The sequence below is a fragment of the Microcaecilia unicolor genome, chromosome 6 (assembly GCF_901765095.1).
Source record: "Microcaecilia unicolor chromosome 6, aMicUni1.1, whole genome shotgun sequence".
Taxonomy (NCBI): domain Eukaryota; kingdom Metazoa; phylum Chordata; class Amphibia; order Gymnophiona; family Siphonopidae; genus Microcaecilia; species Microcaecilia unicolor.
The window spans coordinates 153,148,098-153,167,334 of record NC_044036.1 but is presented as its reverse complement, the minus strand read 5'-3'; the positions used below and the strand labels follow the sequence as shown (position 1 = coordinate 153,167,334).

The window sequence follows — 19,237 nt, the reverse complement described above, 5'->3', positions numbered from 1 at the left end:
ATATCAACAGCGTATCCAAAAAGTGGAGAAAAAAGACTTCAGACACCGTGAGATTCTCATCCACATGTAAGGTAAACCTTCATATCCGTGGGTGGCTCTCCCCAATCATTAGTCATAAAAAAACTCCACCAAATTGTTGTGTCTATAATATAAATGGCCAGAAAAACTTTTTGAGATACAGATAAGCTGTTGATATTATCTTATATGACCCTTCTAGAGATACAGAATAAAAAAGTGGAGATTTGCTTGTGAATTATGATTATTGACTCCACTGAATCTTTGAGTGTGGTGGCATCAAAATCCCCCATGACCATGCATAAAACCACATGAGAAATGTCTTTGAACGTTGTCCTGAAATTGAAATCCTATTTAAACTGCAGCATTTTCCTGGTACTTGAAGTCTCGTAAGAATGCAGCATTTTGTTGAGCAGAACACTTGTGGGTACTGTATCTGTTCAAGGCAGGAAGTTGTAGTGCTTAGGGTCACTCGGTCCCTGACCTTTACCACCTGACCGCTGATCATGGCTCGTGATTAGCAGCTTTTAGCCATGGCTTACAATTTACTCGAGAGGTCAAAACTAATCAAACGCCTTCCAAGCGATCAAAATAATTTTCAGCATTTTTTTGCTCCAGTAATCTATTTGTTTCCGTTCCACAAGAAAAGCAATTTTCTGAGGTCAGTATGTTATTTCCATTACAGTCAAGAATGTACCTGATTCTCCTTCCCATACAAGAAAGCATTAGGCTGTGTAGCCAGGCAATGAATTTTGACAAATACCACTTCACATTTTTCGTTAAGTCTATTTTGCTGCACGTAATTTAAAATCACAAGGTTTACAGCATACAGTTTCTTTTGTATAAGGAAATGCATATCCCTGCCAGACTGGCAATCGTGAACCTGCAATGTCCTCTGTAACACAATTTACCAGCATGAGCCTAGTGTCAAGATAATTGTAGAGGATTTTTGCTGGCTGCTGAGCATCATAATGGTTAGTAATTCTGTTAAGAAAGGTGGTATATCAAATGTCTTCTTAAAATATTAAACATTAATGAGTTTCCTCATGCCTAATCAGTGCTGTGTCTCTGCAGAGATGCACTGTCCAAGAACTGAATGACCGATTTCCCTTCTAATCTAATATTACATTAAGTCTTCAGTAGCTCTTGGAGGAAAAGTGGTAAGCATTCTGACAAATTACAGGAACGCTATTTGAGACTTGGAAATCAGGTGTTTAGAAGCATTTTTGATTAGCTGTGATGAATAAAACAAATTGTTTTTATACAGTAGGTAGGTCAAAGATATGTGGATGGCTTACATAGTTTGCTTTTCTTCTCAGGCTGAGGATGAGTTTGTCTATTGGCCGAGTCGTGAAGAGTCCATGAACTGTGAGGCCTTTACCGTGACCCTTATTAGCAAAGACAGACTGTGCCTCTCTAACGAAGAGCAGATCATCATCCATGACTTCATCTTGGAAGCCACGCAGGTAAAGCATGTTTGGCCAAATCGCAGACGTGAAATGTGAGCTTTGGAGAACAATGCTGGCTTCCTCAAATAGTTGAATGTGTTAAATTAAGTAAAAGTCCGTTTTATGCAAAAGCAACAAACAGTTTTGTTTAAAAAAAAAAAGTAGCAATGAAGACGTCAAAACTGTTGGATCGATATTCAAAGCAATTCAACTGGCCAGAAATGGCTCCTGGCCAGTTAAATCGCTTATTCTGGAACCTCTGCTGAATATCACCACAGACCACTAAACTCAAAGCCAGCTATTTTGTGGATCAAGTCCACTGAGATGGGGGTGGGGGGACAGTATTCCCCCGGGCTCGGCACCGAGATCTGTCTCTGTCCTCATGATGGAACCCGGGTGATCGCGTCCCAAAAGGAGCAGGAGAGAGAAAACTCCGGCGGCGCCCCCCCCCCCAAGAGGCTAGGGAGGAGGAAACACAGGGCTTTAGGGCCTCTGGTTTGGCTGGCGGGGGACCCCAAGCCCCACCAACAGAAGTCTTCCTTCAATGCTGTTCTCTGCCATATTGCCTGTCCTGCTACTGCTTTTCCCCACATTCTACAGTCATAGAAGGAATAATCTGAAGGAGTAGGGTAGGATTCATTCTCTTCTGTCTCTTCCTTCCAAAAACACAAGGGAGTCAAAAGGTTCTTCATATACAAGGTTTATTCTGAAAAGTACACTGTATAGAATCATGTACGATATAGGTAAATTGTACATCAAAATGAACCTGGAGAAAAAAGGAACCTTCAATGACTGAAATGCAAGTCGTATTTGAGCAGCAAAAGTGTTCAGCACAAAAGCCTAGCAGTTTTCTGCTTGAATACGACGCACATTTCAGTTTTGCTGCTGGAATACAATGCATATTTCAGTCACTGAAGGTTCCTTTTCTCTCCAGGTTCATTTTGATCTACATTTTACCTATATCTTACATGCCAAAACACAAATTCCTGAGGCAGGCGCTTTGTGCCAAAACACATTTCTGTGTCGAGTCTATAAGGTGTACTTTTCAGAATAAACATTGTGAATGAAGAACCTTTTGAATATCACACTTAAACACATAAAAGATGACCGACTGCATAAACCCAGATATTCAATGCCTGGACTTGTCCCGGCATTGAATATCTGGGAATAATGCTGGCGACAGCTAAAAAGAATGCACACCATCCCCGGCTGAATATCGATCCCTGTGAAAATAAGTTATAAAATATTACATACCGTAACCAAGTACCTCTATGTGCAGCCAAGGATAGAACAATCTCCTCCAGCCACGGGCTCCTGGTACAGTCCAGAAATAAATGTCCACCAGCAACTTCAATCTTAAGGACTTTATTCCATGCAGGTTTCTAGTAGACCTGATACACAGTTCCAACAGCAGCATTCACTTTCAATCTTAAGCACATGTAAGCCACCTGAAAGTGTGTGGCAAATAGTCCCCTTTAAGCAGTAGGCTATCAGCATATACCAGGATTCAATACAGGCTCACAGTCAGCTCCAGTCTGGGCTCTTTATCCAGTGCACAATAAACAGTAGTTCAATTCTAAATAGAAGCAGTTCTTTCATCATCATAGTTAAATCACAAAGCAGCAGTCTCCACCTTCTACTCTCTTTACCTTCAGGAGAGTTCAATACTTTAGGGACTCCTCATACCCAAGGGATTTCACCCTGCATCAGCTTCACTGGTAAATTAAATACTTTAGGGACCTCCCTTACCCAAGGATTTTCAGCCTGCAAATACTTTTGGGACTTCCTCACACCCAAGGGATTTCAGCCTGCTTCAGTACTTTAGGGACCTCTCTTACCCAAGGGTTTTCAGCATGTAACTGCTTCTCTCTCTCTGCTTCTCCCCACTCGGACTTCTTCCCACCTGCCTAATCAATCCCTGGCTCTCACAACCAATCATTCTCCTTCAATTAGCTTCCCCCACACCCATACCAGCTGAGTTAAGCATTAGACTAATGATGAGCTCCTGCACACAGGGTTTCCTATCTCTCTTTCCCCCTAGTGGCAGCCCATCTACACATCCTGCCAGCTTACACCCAGGTCGTCCCCTATTGTAGCTAAGAGTCCAGTCTGGGTTCTTCATCTCACCCCCTGGCTCCTTGCCTGCAATGCCTTCTGGGACTTATATTTCAGACTGAAACTGCCTTAACCCAACTATCCTGGTTGTGACTCTATCACAATACATATTGAAGTCAGTATTCATAAGTACTTATGTGATGATAGGAGGGGCCAATCACATAAGTGCTTTAAGAAATCCAAGACAGTTGAACATATAATTTTGGGTATATATATTATGCACCCAAAGTTCTCTATCCAAAAAGAGGGCGGAATTCGAAATGTTCTAAGGGGAGCACTACAGCCATTTAGGACTCAGTTCTATAAATGGCACCCAAATTTGGCTTCTATATATGTCCGGTGAGACTTCATTTAGGGGGTCCTTTTACTGAGCTTCAGTAAGCACTAGCGCGTCCTTAGCGCAGCTTAAAAAGGCTTACCACCAGGCACGCCCAGGTGTCCTGCGGTATAAGTTCTAGGTTACCGCATGCACATCATGCATTTTTACCACAGAGGGAGGTGTGTCGTGGTCAGAGACTGGGCATATCTGCTGTAATCAGTTAGCACAGCTACATTGCCGTATGCTAACCGATTAACACGTGAGACCTTACTGCCCGGGCCATGCACTAATGGCAAAATTTGCTCATGACCATTAATACAAAAATTCAAGAAACAGCCATATTACCACAGTGCTAAAAATGGCCTTAACACGTGGGAAAGACCCACATAAGGATGCACTAGGGCCACTTCTTAGCACTGCTTTGTAAAAGGGCCCCTTAAAGTGCTATGTATAGTTCTAGAGACCATGCCTTCAAAGAGATATACATAGGAAGGAATCAGTTCAGAGGATGAAAGGGGATAGACTCAGAAGTAACTTAAGGAAATGCTTCTTCATGGAAAGGTTGGTGACTTCATGGAACGGCCTCCCGGTGGAAGTGGTGCAGAAGGAGACAATATCTGAATCCAAGAGAGCTTGGGCCAAGTACATAGGTTCTCCAAGGACGTAGTAGGGAGAGTAGATGGCATGGATGGGCAGACTGGATAGGCCATATGGTCTTTATCTGTCTACATTTTTCTCTGTTGCTGTGTTTGTAATCTTAAGTAATGTAATGTAAAATGACTACATCTTTATTTTAGGATGATTATGTTTTGGAAGTACGGCACTTTCAGTGTCCAAAATGGCCCAATCCAGATGCTCCCATAAGCAGTACCTTTGAACTTATCAATGTAATCAAGGAAGAGGCCTTAACAAGGGATGGCCCCACCATCGTTCACGATGAGTATGTTGCTACCTTTTATACTGTATATTTTTTTAAAAGATATATGAAAGTACTGTTCCTTCTTCAGAATTATTTCATCTCCAACTTATATCTGCTGCATTAGGTGAATACAGTACTTGCCTCTTCTAATGATGCTGCTATCTGAACTCTGCTACTTCTCCATAATTAACTTACAATGTCACTTTTGTATAGTGGTATGTTCAACAGATGAACACTTCATACTAACATAGCCGATGATGGCAGTAAAAGACCATTAAGGCCATTCATTCTGCCTGGTTTTTCTTGGCTACTCCTCTCAGGATATATCTTGGGATTCTAATTTTCGGGTTTAAATACCAATAACTGTGGGTATAGGGAGAGTCCCCTTCCATTGATTCAGCTTCCATTGATTCAGCTGGCCTGGTAACTTCCCCCTCTGATGTGGTCAGCTTGGCTGCTTGCACACACTTAGAATGACTTGTGTAATTAAAACAAAGTCTAAGTCCATATCTCTCGCCCACACTCACTATCAATATCCCCCAGCCCATTGCCCCCCCCCCCACCGTATTCCTCACAGCTCCCCTCCATTTCCTCTCCACTATACACTGTTCTCCATCCAAACCCAACCAGTCTCAGTTCCCATGCCCACCAGTCAGCTTTCACTATCCTGCCTCTACTCTCAACCTTTTCAAGCTAGCCCATATTTAAACCCCCCTATATTTTCTGTGCTGCTTGTTGACCTCTGAAACAGTTATTCCGTTACACAACTTCCCATTATTTCAGGACCTGTGGGAAAGTTGTGTCCATCAACCAGCAGATAGAGAGAGAGAACTGAAAACTGAGCTGAGACATATCTCTATTGACATCCAGTCCAGCTCCTCAGTATTTTCTATCTCCAGCAGGTGGATGGACACACTTTTCAGCCACCTGTAAAAAAGGCCTTTTTTTAAATTTTTGCTGAAAATGGACATTCGGCAAAATGAAAATTGCCATGTGTCCATTTTGGGTCTGAGACCTTACCACCAGCCATTGACCTAGCGGTAAAGTCTTACGCGGTAACCGGGCGATAATGACCTATGCGCATCAAATGCCACCTGGTGTGCACAGCTGACGTGCGCCAGAACATAAAAATTATTTTTCAGATGTGCGCAATGGATGCACGCCAAGAATGAAATTATCGCAAGGGCCGTGCGGTAGCCGGGCGGTAACTGGGAATTGGCGCACATTGGGCACGTGTAGGCATTTACGCGGCTTAGGAAAAGGGCCCCTTAACCCTCCTTTACCCCAGGTACAAAAACTTAAGATTGTGAGCCTTCTAGGGACACAGAAAGTGCCTGCATGTACCCCAGGATGCTATATAGCGTGCCCAGAGATCCATGCCGAAATCGGTCCGGATTCTAAAATGATGCGCGTAACTTAACAAGCTTAACAAGGTATTGAGGACTGATAACAGCACTTAACAAGCAATAATGAGCACTAATTAGAATTTAGACACACAAGTTGCTGAGTGTATTCTGTAAAGATGTGCGCCAAACTTCTAATGTGCTGACACCAGCACAGGCCCCCTTTTGCCACAGCTTAGTAAAAGGAACCCTAAATGAACAAAAGAAATGTTGAGTATTTACTTATTTATTTATTTATTACATTTTGTACCCCGCGCTTTCCCACACATGGCAGGCTCAATGCGGCTTACATAGTAACAATATAAAGAATTACAAAGTCGTAAGAAGAATATATAGTTTGTAGTAAATGCAATATTAATGGGGTTAACGGATAAGTAAATTGTACATAGGAGGAATTGGGTGCAGAAGGAAATGAGCGTTGGGAGGTAGGCATAGGAAAATGGAGAGGAATGGATATGGGGTAACAATAAGGATAATGGGAAACATGGTCAATGTATAAACAAGTACCATGCTGAATGTGGCCAGTGGTGGTTCAGATTTAAGATGTGCATATCTTTGTTTTACAGATTTGGAGCAGTTTCAGCAGGAATGCTGTGTGCCCTAACCACTTTGTCCCAGCAGTTGGAAAATGAAAATGCTGTTGATGTTTACCAGGTGGCAAAGATGATCAACCTTATGAGGCCTGGTGTATTTACAGATATTGTGAGTGTTAGCATGGAAAAAAAAATCAAATATAAGTAAAAGCAATGAAAATGGGGGGGAGGGGTGAATCTGATAAAGTGTTTGCTAGATATAAGAGGTAATTTTTTAAATTAGGTTTATTGGGTTTAAATGCCACAAATATACAAAGAAAAGACAGGAAAAAAGATCTTCTCCTGACAGTTTAGATATTTCTCATTTTCTGGAAAGTTCTCAGGAACTTATTTCCAAAAGAGCCATTTTATTGGTGATGACTTTGGGCCCTGTATACTAAGCCGCGTTATAGGCGCGTTAACCATGTACGCACGTTAACTGTGTACACGGCTGCAATATCCCTATAGGCACCTACACGGTTAGCGTGCAGGCTAATTGTAGGCGCGTTAAAAACGCTAACACGCCTTAGTAAACAGGGCCCTTTCTCTTCTATAACTGTCAAGAAAGATATTTTGAAAATCTGTTTTCTAAAAGACACACTCCTTCTTGTGGCCAGCAGATACAGATCTAGTCAGACTCAGTATCATAGAAGAGAGTTTCTGCTATGCAAGGCTAAAGTCCTGGTAGTAGGAGCTACATTTTGCCTAAGGCTTCCCAGTAAATGTTTGGTAACACTAGGGAATAATAGATATATATTTTCATAAGCAGCTCATTTAGGTACGTTTCTTCAGGAAACAAACTGTGGTTCAAACTAACTGAGGTTTAGAACTTATGTTTCCTGCTGATTAGGATATAGAGAGTTTTATTTTTCTGTCAATTCCTTTGATTTGATTGTGGTCTTTAGGTAGGGAGACGCCCCATATTGTGGACTTGAGAGGACATTTTTCTTGATTTTGTATTTTTGTAATAGGCAATTTTTTAAAGTTATTTTCATGCCTATATGGCTTTTTATAACATTTCAGCCAGTGTAAAAGCATGCTTTGCTGGTAGATATGTACCGGAACAGAGATAGGGTGGAGCATGCTTGTACACGTATAGGTTATAAAATTTGTTAATCTACATGCATGCTTAAAAATTATATATCAACAATTTGTTAGGTCATCCAAATCATGCAGGGCTACTGATGCAAACAAGAGTACAGAACCCAGCGCATATGCTAATAATATAGCTTCAGCTGCAGCATTTATAAGTATAATTCATTAATTATGAAGACCTCCGTAGCAACTTCTTTCACATGAGGATCACAGCCTCGTGATTCGCTTCCTTCGTCGTTGGTCTTACTAATCTATTATGACTTTAACGATCCCTTGGAAAACTTCAACACTGAATTTATAGAACTTGTATCAAAAATTACTTACTTATCTTGTTAACAGGACCTAGGCCGACATGGGCCATGTTTTGCATTAGCTGTGTCGGGGCACAATCCTGGAATGTAATAAAAAGTATGTTAAATATATATCCTCTTATCAATCACTATGTTAATTGCCTAAACACTATAAGTGTATCCCACATTCACCTTAGAACAATCGCCGTAGCTTTTACATTCTTGGTTCCTGTCAAAGATGGTGCCCATCTAAGAAATGCCAAACTTATAATCTGTCAGCTGACATGGCTGAACCAACGAAATGATGGAATTCAGAACAGAGAACTCCAATCAGTCTCTAGATTGAGTTTCCCCGGTAAACTGTACCTATTTCATAGAACCACCTTTGCAATTTAAAAACCATTCCACATTGCCTCCCTTTCCATTTAAGATCAGTTACTGAAAGTTGTTTCTCTAAACAATGTGGTACGGGCAGTTTTCACCTGACGCTAGCCGTGATTTATGTTCATTCAATCTGAATGTGACTGGTTGCAAAGTCCTTCCTATAAAGTAATTGCATGGGTATTGTGTTGCTTATACAACGTTTGTCGACTCACAAGTCATATTAAATCTAGCTGTCAATATTTTATTATAATTATGTATAGACCAAGTCAAACCTTCCACCCATATGTTCAGGGTTCGGTACTTACTACTACTACTACTACTATTTAGCATTTCTATAGCGCTACAAGGCATACGCAGCGCTGCACAAACATAGAAGAAAGACAGTCCCTGCTCAAAGAGCTTACAATCTAATAGACAAAAAATAAATAAAGTAAGCAAATCAAATCAATTAATTCCGCATTTTTAGGTATAACTTGTCTGGAATGTTTTTACGTTTGGGGAGCGTGCCAGGTGCCCTTGACCTGGATTGGCCACTGTCGGTGACAGGATGCTGGGCTAGATGGACCTTTGGTCTTTCCCAGTATGGCACTACTTATGTACTTATGAACGGGAAGGAAGAGAGGAGGGTAGGTGGAGGCGAGTGGTTACAAGTGGTTACTAGTCAAAAGCAATGTTAAAGAGGTGGGCTTTCAGTCTAGATTTAAAGGTGGCCAAGGATGGGGCAAGACGTAGGGGCTCAGGAAGTTTATTCCAGGTACTTAAAAATGATAGGCAAGGACAGTCACACCTGTTGCATGACAGTGAAAATGGCTGTATGTGCAGTATAAGAGTGATTTCTGCCACTTACACTAGAATTTTATGAGTTACAAGTAGGCACCCTACTTGTCTTTATAAAGCCGACTTAAATTAGACACCTGAAAACATGCTTATATTAGGCACCCCCTTATAAAATTACCCACACAAGCAAGTAGTACGTGCAGAAAACAGCAGTCATAAAATTGTTTGGGTGTGTACATGCATAGAAGTACATGGCCTGACAAGAGCATGTGTACTTGAGCTGCTTGTCAACTGCATTTGGTGGTGGGGACTGAGGCAGAGTTGTGTAGTTGTGTATTTTATGACGTACACATAACTCATACCTCACACCTCACATTTCCTGGCATAGCATTCATGCACATAATTGCACCTAGCTTTCAGAGAAGGTGTACACCCCAGGGTACTGAAGGAACTTGATCATGAAATTTCTGATCTGATCTGTTGTTAGTGATCTGTAACCTGTCGTTAAAATCATCCGTAGTAACTGAAGATTGGAGAGTGACCAATGTAACGCCGATTTTTAAAAACAGGTTTCCAGTTGTGATCCAGGAAATTACAGACTGGTAAGCCTGACTTTGGTGCCGAGGAAATAGGAAAACTATTATAAAAAATAAAAATACAGAACACTTAAACAAATGTTTAATGGGACAGAGCAAGGTTCAGCCAAGGAGAGTTGTCTCACCAATTTGCTTAATTTCTTTGAAGACATGAATAAATATGCCAATAAAGATGAGCTTGTTGATGTAGTATAATTAGATTTTCATAAAGCTTTTGATAAAGTTCCTCATGAGAGACTCCTGAGAAAATTAAAAAGTCATTGGGTAGGAGGCAACGTCCTTCTGTGGATTAGGAATTGGTTATTGCTTTGTAAAATGGCCCCTGAATTTGCAGGCATAATGCCAGCAGTGGTCAGCAAAATTCTGAGCACTACTGGCTGAATACTGACCCCCAACATAGGTATTTTCCCAAAACACATGTATTCCCTAAGTAGATTTTAGTCCCACCCAAGTCACACCCCCTTGAACTCTCTGCTTAGTGTGAAGGTCCATGTGTCAATTGCATGATGAATTATGCATATAACCCGCTATACTCTTCATTAGTCAATATTCAGATTTTTCTTATTATATATCATTCAAAAATATTTTTCCTTTTTATATAGTTAGATATATGAAGTGAAAATAAACAGTTATCTTTGACAGTAAGTGGACCCAAGCCAACACGCATGTTTCGCTAAAATCTGCATCAGGGCATAGTCCTAAATATATCAAAAAATAACAAACATCTGTTCCAGTCCAACATTCTACATCATTTCTTGCTCTGTAGTTTCAATCTCCAAGATAACTGTCATGCAATTTACATAGACTCTCCTTACATATTATATCATCAAGACACCAGTCCACCAAAGGCTTAGATCATTATCTGATCGGATAATTCAAACCAGTGACATCCTGTCTAATTCTGAGTTAAAACCTTTAGGTTCTAAGGTATTCAGATGAAAGATCCAATGTTGTTCTTTATAGCTAAGCATCGTTTCCTTATTACCTTCCTCTCACCGTACTTCAATATAGTCCAAAATTCACTATTTGAAATCTTCTACAGAATGTTGCCTTGAATCCCAGTAAAATACTAAAGGTGCTGCTAATATATGATTTTGAAGTCATGGCTTATGTTCTGTTATTATAGCATGGATAGCATTTTTAGAATTACATGAAATATTTGCTCTTGCTGTTAACTTATATACAGATGCTGGATCAATCCAATCAATACCTTCAATGGTGGATACACCCCATTGACAGGCAGCGCATTTTACATGACCTACCACTTGTGCATCATGCTGAAAATATTCTAGACATTTCTATCTTACAATTTTGTCTAAGGTATTACCACAGTGATATACAAAAATAGGAGGAGTCCCGAGTTCTTCATAGATTGACAATACAGAGCAGTGCTTTAATACAATAGATGTCATTACAGAATTCTGAGTAGAATAGGGAAAAACAGTAGGGTCATTCTCTCTTCTTGCATGTTGGATCTATATTGTAACAGAAGAGCCCTGTTAGCAAATTGAGCTCTGAGGTAAGGTTTTTAAATCACGCCTGTGGGAAACCCGCATTCCAAAAATCTCATAGTAAGCTTCTGTGCTTGAAATTGGTTATCAATAGAAATCAAACAAAATAAAACATGGAAAAGAAAATAAGATACCTTTTTTATTGGACATAACTTAATACATTTCTTGATTAGCTTTCGAAGGTTGCCCTTCTTCGTCAGATCGGAAATAAGCAAATGTGGTAGCAGATAGTATATATAAGAGAAACATCAAAGCATTACTTTGACAGTCTGACAGAGTGGGAGGGTGGGGGTATGCATGGGGACATCAAAGCATTTTATTGATATTCTAACAGGATGGGTGTTGGTAGGTGAGAGGAGGGTAATAAACAGAGAAATAAACAGAGAAATACAGCTTTATGGTTTATAATGGGTTAGAAAACCCAGATCCTTATTAAGTCCTGTTTGTTGGGTGTCAAAATATTCAATCATTCTTATTTCAAAGGTCTTACGTTCCTGTATTGTTTTAAAATTACCTTTCAGTATTCTTACTGTGAAATCACTGGTGCAGTGTTCTGGTCTTGTAAAGTGTTGGCCCACAGGGGTGGGGGCATGACTGGCACCGGCTGTTTTCATGTGATGTCTGTGCAGATTGAATCTTGTCTTAAGCATCTGGCCTGTTTCTCCAATATAGCATCCTTCGTTACATTTTTTACACTGAATGATATATACCACATTGGAAGATGAGCATGTAAAATAGTCCTTTATGTTGAATATTTTTCCCTTGTGAATGACTGTGGGGTCTTGTGAAATGTTTTGATGTAGTTTGCAGCTGGATGTGTTACAGGGAAACATGCCCTTTTCTTATTCCGTCTGTGTTGGGAGTTTACTTATGATCAGCTTGTGTTTTAAGTTTGGTGGCTGTCGGAAGGCCAGCACTGGTGGGGATGGGAATATCTCTTTCAGTAATTCATCTTCCTGTAGTAGCGGCTGTAGGTCTCTTATGATTTTCCTCAGTTTCTCCAGCTCTGGGTTGTATGTCACTACAAGGGGAATTCTGTCTGTGGCTTTTTTTTTCTTTGTACTGTAGCAGATTTTCCCTGGGTGTTTTGAGGGAGGAGGCAATATTCTTGGAGATTATTTTGGGGTTGTAGCCTTTCTGTTTGAAGGATGCAGTCAGGGTTTCAAGGTGTCTGTCTCTATCCTCTGGGTCCGAGCAGATACGGTGATATCTTGTGGCTTGGCTGTAAATAATGGATCTTTTTGTATGTGAAAGGTGGAAGCTGGAATTGTGAAGGTAGCTGCATCTGTCTGTGGGTTTCTTGTATATAGATGTTTGTATACAGCCATCACTGATTGAGACTGTGGTGTCCAAAAAATTGACTTTTTCTGGGGAGTAGTCAATTTTGAATCTGATTGTAGGATGGTATGTATTGAAGGAATAGTAAAATTGTTTCAGAGTTTCTTCCCCCTCCGTCCAAATCATAAAAATGTCATCGATGTACCGGTAGTCTTTTAGAGGTTTGGTCTGGTATGTATTCAGAAATGTCTCTTCCAGCTCAGCCATAAAAAGAGTGGACTAACACGGCTACCACACCTCTGTGCTTGAAATTTAAATTCTTCAAGAGTTGAACGTAATTGACAAACTTGTAAAAAAATTGACTGATAGGTAAACGTGTTCATTAATGGCATTAATGAAAGCTTGAAAATGTAAGTAAGAATTGCATGCTACTGGTTTTTGGTATAATGTAGTATAAACTTTATTATCTCAACAGAGCAAATGCACATCCAAAAAGTCAACATAATTTTCACCACAAGTTAAAATAAACTGAAGACAAGGATTCAAATAATTTAACCATGTATGAAAATATTTCAAGTTATCCACTGTATCAGTCTAAAGAAAGAAAAATGCATCATCCAAGAATCTTCTCCAAAACATAACTGATTGAAATTGAGATGAGGGATAAACACATTTTTCCTCAAATTCTGCAAAGTTTAGCGGGGCATTTTTGCTATGATGTCTAAATCCAATTTTGGATGTTTTGTGGGAAATGTCCAAAAATCCAGTAGTGATCAGTATTTACACATAATTAAATATAAATTAATGGCCTAAAGCTATCCATTGGTGTCTGTCATTTTATTTTATTTTGTTACATTTGTACCCCGCACTTTCCCACTCATGGCAGGTTCAGTGCGGCTTACATGGGGCAATGGAGGGTTAAGTGACTTGCCCAGAGTCACAAGGAGCTGCCTGTGCCTGAAGTGGGAATCGAACTCAGTTCCTCAGTTCCCCAGGACCAAAGTCCACCACCCTAACCACTAGGCCACTCCTCCGTATCTGTTTTTCTTTTTTTAGGTCCATGTTTACTAAGGTGCATTAGCATTTTTAACGCACCTACAATTAGAGAGTACGCTAACCATGTAGGTGCCTATAGGGATATTGTAGGCGCATACACAGTTAACGCATGTACATGGTTAATGCACGTTAAAGATGCTAACATACCTATAACATGTCTTAATAAACAGGGCCCTTTATGTGGTAGTGCAATGTTAACCTGGTTTTCAGTGTTGCTGCATGAAATCATTTCCTGTGCCAATGTCTCAAACAAGATATGCATGCCTGCAGTAATACCTGCAAGCCTGGTTCTCTGTTATTTCAAGCACTGCACTACCATGTCAGAGAAAGGATTATGGGTTGTTGTTTTTTTAAGCAGATGCAATTTCCAAAATTGTAGTTTCTTGTGATTAGCGTTCGTTTACAATATTGTTTTTACAAGAAATTCTGTGGTTGCCCTTCTTTAAATCAATAACACTGTCTGTGGAAGGAACTTTGTATAAACATTTCCTTTTAGGTACAGAAAGAGAGAAACCCTTTGTTTAGTACAGACTTCAAGCTATTTTCAGAGCATGTAAAAAAAAAAAAAGCCATTGCTCTGTGGAAGGGATGTACCTTAGTGTCAGTCATGGATCCAACATGGTGACTTCTCCAAACATTTCTGTGCCCACAGTCCTTTCTTAATGCTTAAGTGACAGTGTAATAATGTATTGTAAAATTCCTGCTCCCTAGTCACTACTTACTTACAATCTCTAGCTACATTCCACATCAATGTACCCTGTCCGTTGGATCTACCATGCACCAGTGATTTAACACAGCTGCTTTTCTCTGCCAGCGGGCCAGTGTTCATAAAAAAAAATAATTATTATTCATTATTTGAGTATCACTATCATTGCATATATGGTATACAAGATAACTGACATGATTACAAGTTTCTGGAAACATAGGTGCATAATACGATATGATCACATTTAAGGACAAAGTCTCCATCTAGTCTGCACGATTTTATTCTTGATGTAACCCCGTGGACTCCAGTTTTCCTCTCACTTCTTTATAACTGTGTTTATAACAAAATATTTTCTGATGTTGCTTCCGAGACTATCCCCTTGAACCCTCTTACCATGACCTTTTGTTTTAAAATACTGCAACCTCTGGAAAGGGTTTTCTTCTTTTGTGTTTTAAATACACTTTGAGGTATTTGGATGCTTGTCATTGCCTCTTGTCTCTCCTTTCACCAGAGCACACACACTTAGGTCCTTAAGTTTCAGGCCTTTTGATGTAGGCCCTGCACTATTTTCTGTCTAGCATTCGTATGCCTTATATTCCAGCTAGAGCTCTGTGATCCCAATCTATTAGTGATACCCCTCCTGCCCAGACAAGACTAGAATATATTCAACAGTCTGTACTTTATTTCCTAGCCCCTTTTACAAAGAATGTACTACTGCAACACATTTGGTTGTCTTCTACATGATCAATATTTAAGATAGCTCTTAAGACCCATTTTTTTCTTAGACTTTTGAGGGGTCACAGGGGCTTTGTGGATGTGATTATGGGTTCTGGGGTGGAGGGAGTTGACGCTGCAAGATTCTTTTTCCCATCTCCTTTTGAGCTTTCATTTCTGTCAAGGTTTCCTCGTTGATGATTGTAACCATCTTTTTCTTTTCATTTGTATATTGATTCTAAACCACACTGATAACCTGCCTTTAAGCACCTAAATGGAGGTTCCCAGTTGTAAAATTTTTGCTTAAGTTACTGGCACTAAATGATGTACAGAGATAAACTTTCAGTGATATCACCCTGCTCTATAGACTGCATTACCAGTCCAATGAATGTTACAGTGGTGGAAATAAGTATTTGATCCCTTGCTGATTTTGTAAGTTTGCCCACTGACAAAGACATGAGCAGCCCATAATTGAAGGGTAGGTTATTGGTAACAGTGAGAGATAGCACATCACAAATTAAATCCGGAAAATCACATTGTGGAAAGTATATGAATTTATTTGCATTCTGCAGAGGGAAATAAGTATTTAATCCCTCTGGCAAACAAGACCTAATACTTGGTGGCAAAACCCTTGTTGGCAAGCACAGCGGTCAGACGTCTTCTGTAGTTGATGATGAGGTTTGCACACATGTCAGGAGGAATTTTGGTCCACTCCTCTTTGCAGATCATCTCTAAATCATTAAGAGTTCTGGGCTGTCGCTTGGCAACTCGCAGCTTCAGCTCCCTCCATAAGTTTTCAATGGGATTAAGGTCTGGTGACTGGCTAGGCCACTCCATGACCCTAATGTGCTTCTTCCTGAGCCACTCCTTTGTTGCCTTGGCTGTATGTTTTGGGTCATTGTCATGCTGGAAGACCCCGCCACGACCCATTTTTAAGGCCCTGGCGGAGGGAAGGAGGTTGTCACTCAGAATTGTACGGTACATGGCCCCATCCATTCTCCCATTGATGCGGTGAAGTAGTCCTGTGCCCTTAGCAGAGAAACACCCCCAAAACATAACATTTCCACCTCCATGCTTGACAGTGGGGACGGTGTTCTTTGGGTCATAGGCAGCATTTCTCTTCCTCCAAACACGGCGAGTTGAGTTCATGCCAAAGAGCTCAATTTTTGTCTCATCTGACCACAGCACCTTCTCCCAATCACTCTCGGCATCATCCAGGTGTTCACTGGCAAACTTCAGACGGGCCGTCACATGTGCCTTCCGGAGCAGGGGGACCTTGCGGGCACTGCAGGATTGCAATCCGTTATGTCGTAATGTGTTACCAATGGTTTTCGTGGTGACAGTGGTCCCAGCTGCCTTGAGATCATTGACAAGTTCCCCCCTTGTAGTTGTAGGCTGATTTCTAACCTTCCTCATGATCAAGGATACCCCACGAGGTGAGATTTTGCGTGGAGCCCCAGATCTTTGTCGATTGACAGTCATTTTGTACTTCTTCCATTTTCTTACTATGGCACCAACAGTTGTCTCCTTCTCGCCCAGCGTCTTACTGATGGTTTTGTAGCCCATTCCAGCCTTGTGCAGGTGTATGATCTTGTCCCTGACATCCTTAGACAGCTCCTTGCTCTTGGCCATTTTGTAGAGGTTAGAGTCTGACTGATTCACTGAGTCTGTGGACAGGTGTCTTTCATACAGGTGACCATTGCCGACAGCTGTCTGTCATGCAGGTAACGAGTTGATTTGGAGCATCTACCTGGTCTGTAGGGGCCAGATCTCTTACTGGTTGGTGGGGGATCAAATACTTATTTCCCTCTGCAGAATGCAAATAAATTCATATACTTTCCACAATGTGATTTTCCGGATTTAATTTGTGATGTGCTATCTCTCACTGTTACCAATAACCTACCCTTCAATTATGGGCTGCTCATGTCTTTGTCAGTGGGCAAACTTACAAAATCAGCAAGGGATCAAATACTTATTTCCACCACTGTATGTGCCCAGCAGCACTGGGATTAGAATCACAATATATACATATTCCCAGTACAATTTAAGTTAAATATGGCAGGAACAATAACATCTGTTCATTTCTCTCTAGAATCTGGTCCTATTGTAGAACACCTAAAATTACAGTTGAACAGAACATAAGAATAGTCATACTGGGTCAGATCAATGGTCCATCTAGCTTAGTATCCTGCTTCCAGCAGTGGCCAATCCAGGTCACAAGTACCAGGCAGAAACCCAATTAGTAGCAACATTCAATGCTACCAATCCCAGGACAAGCAGTGACTTCCCCCATGTCTATCTCAATAACAGACTATGGACTTTTCCTCCAACAACTTGTCCAAACCTTTTTAAAAACTCAGATATGCTAACTGCCATTACCACATCCTCTGGCAACGAGTTCCGGAGCTTAGCTATTCTTTGAGTGAAAAAATATTTCCTTCTTTTTGTTTTAAAAGTATTTTCATGCGATTCACTGAGTGTTCCCTGGTCTGTGCACTTTTTCAATGAATGAAAATTGATTCACCTCCATCCATTCTACACCATTCAGGATTTTGTATGTAGATCTCAATCATAGTCCTCCTCAGCCATCTCTTTTTCCAAGCTGAAGAGCCTTGACCTCTTTAGTGAAAAAGAAAAACGTGCAGGATAATTATACAAACTCAAAAAATATATATTTTGCCTGCTTGTGGCTATTTTCCCTGTATTATAAAGCTTCCTTGAAATGCGAATGAAATTTATTGAACATACGATGCACATGAAGTGAAACTTTTTCTTTCTCTTTCAGGAACAGTACCAGTTTCTCTACAAGGCAATGCTCAGTTTGGTCAGCACTAAAGAAAATGGAAACAGCCCCATGACGCTGGACAAAAACGGCACTGTAGTGGTTGCCGATGAATCAGATCCAGCCGAAAGCATGGAATCTCTTGTTTAACTGCAACCTTGAAAAAAAGGCACTTAATTTGTACAACTTCTGAAGACTGAGTGAACTTTTTCGAGGCCTTTTTTGCCAGACTCTAGGTTATACAATAACCCAATTACTTTTTTACACTGATAAAAAGTTTTGATATTTATTTTTTGCCATTTTATGTCTTAATGGTATCCTACTGAGCATTTGCACCTCTGTTTATTTTCACACAGTGAAACACAATTTTATCTAGTTTGCACTATCTATTCAGTGTTACTGCTATAATGTTCTAATACAAAAGCATACCCTGAAGGGATATTCCATGACAATGTCCAACACATGTTACTCTTTTTGGTTAAATGCAATCAAGTTTCGTTTGAACCTTAAATCTTGAATGCTAAAACAGATATGTATTTTTTGGTATAAGAAACACTATACTTTTATTATTTCTAATGTTTGTTATTAATACAATATGTAACAGGTGTTCGCCAGCCACAGTGCAAAGTGGGGAAACATAAAGCAAGAGCTGTTCTTTACTTTCTGTTTGCATTGTTACACCTATGTTTACTAAGCGGTGCTATGGGCGCACTAGCGTTTTTAACACGCGTAAATGGTGTATGCTAATGCGCCCATAGAAATGTATAGGCATGCTAGCGTTTAACGTGCCTTAAATTTACAGGCACGTTAAAAATGCTAACGCACCTTAGTAAACATACCCCGTAAAGGCATAAAAAGAGCATCACGTGGAACATTTTCCTAAATTTCAGATTGGCATTCAGTAAGTCAGTAAACACATCGTGCTTGCAGGATACCCACTCTAAGATAATGTCTCCAATTTTTTATTTTATAAGCTAAAGGGGATATTAATAAATAAGACAAATTTTTACAGTTTTAATGCTGTACTTACTCTCCTTATCTATCAACTCCTCATCGTGTACTTTAAAACAGCCATACTGGGAACATAAACTGTGTTTTTAACTTTATTTATTTGTATCATGTTTGGTATAATGAAAACTATTATAGCCCCAAATCAAGTCTATTTGGAGCAGGAGCATAGCCAGACAGCAAATTTAGGGTGGGCCTGAGCCCAGTCCTCCAGTGCTCTCCTCGACCCCCTCCGGAGCTCTCCCCCCT

General features: G+C 40.3%; 1 protein-coding gene across 1 annotated transcript in view; it reads left to right on the top strand.

Annotated features, from left to right (window-relative positions):
• Positions 1 to 18,722, top strand: part of PTPRG (protein tyrosine phosphatase receptor type G) — a 708,710-nt gene extending 689,988 nt beyond the window's left edge. The window contains 4 exon segments of the mRNA XM_030208031.1: positions 1,335 to 1,481; positions 4,695 to 4,837; positions 6,786 to 6,921; positions 17,984 to 18,722. Coding sequence (XP_030063891.1) covers positions 1,335 to 1,481; positions 4,695 to 4,837; positions 6,786 to 6,921; positions 17,984 to 18,130 — 573 coding nt within the window. The 3' untranslated portion in view covers positions 18,131 to 18,722.
• Positions 18,723 to 19,237: the final 515 nt, after the last annotated feature.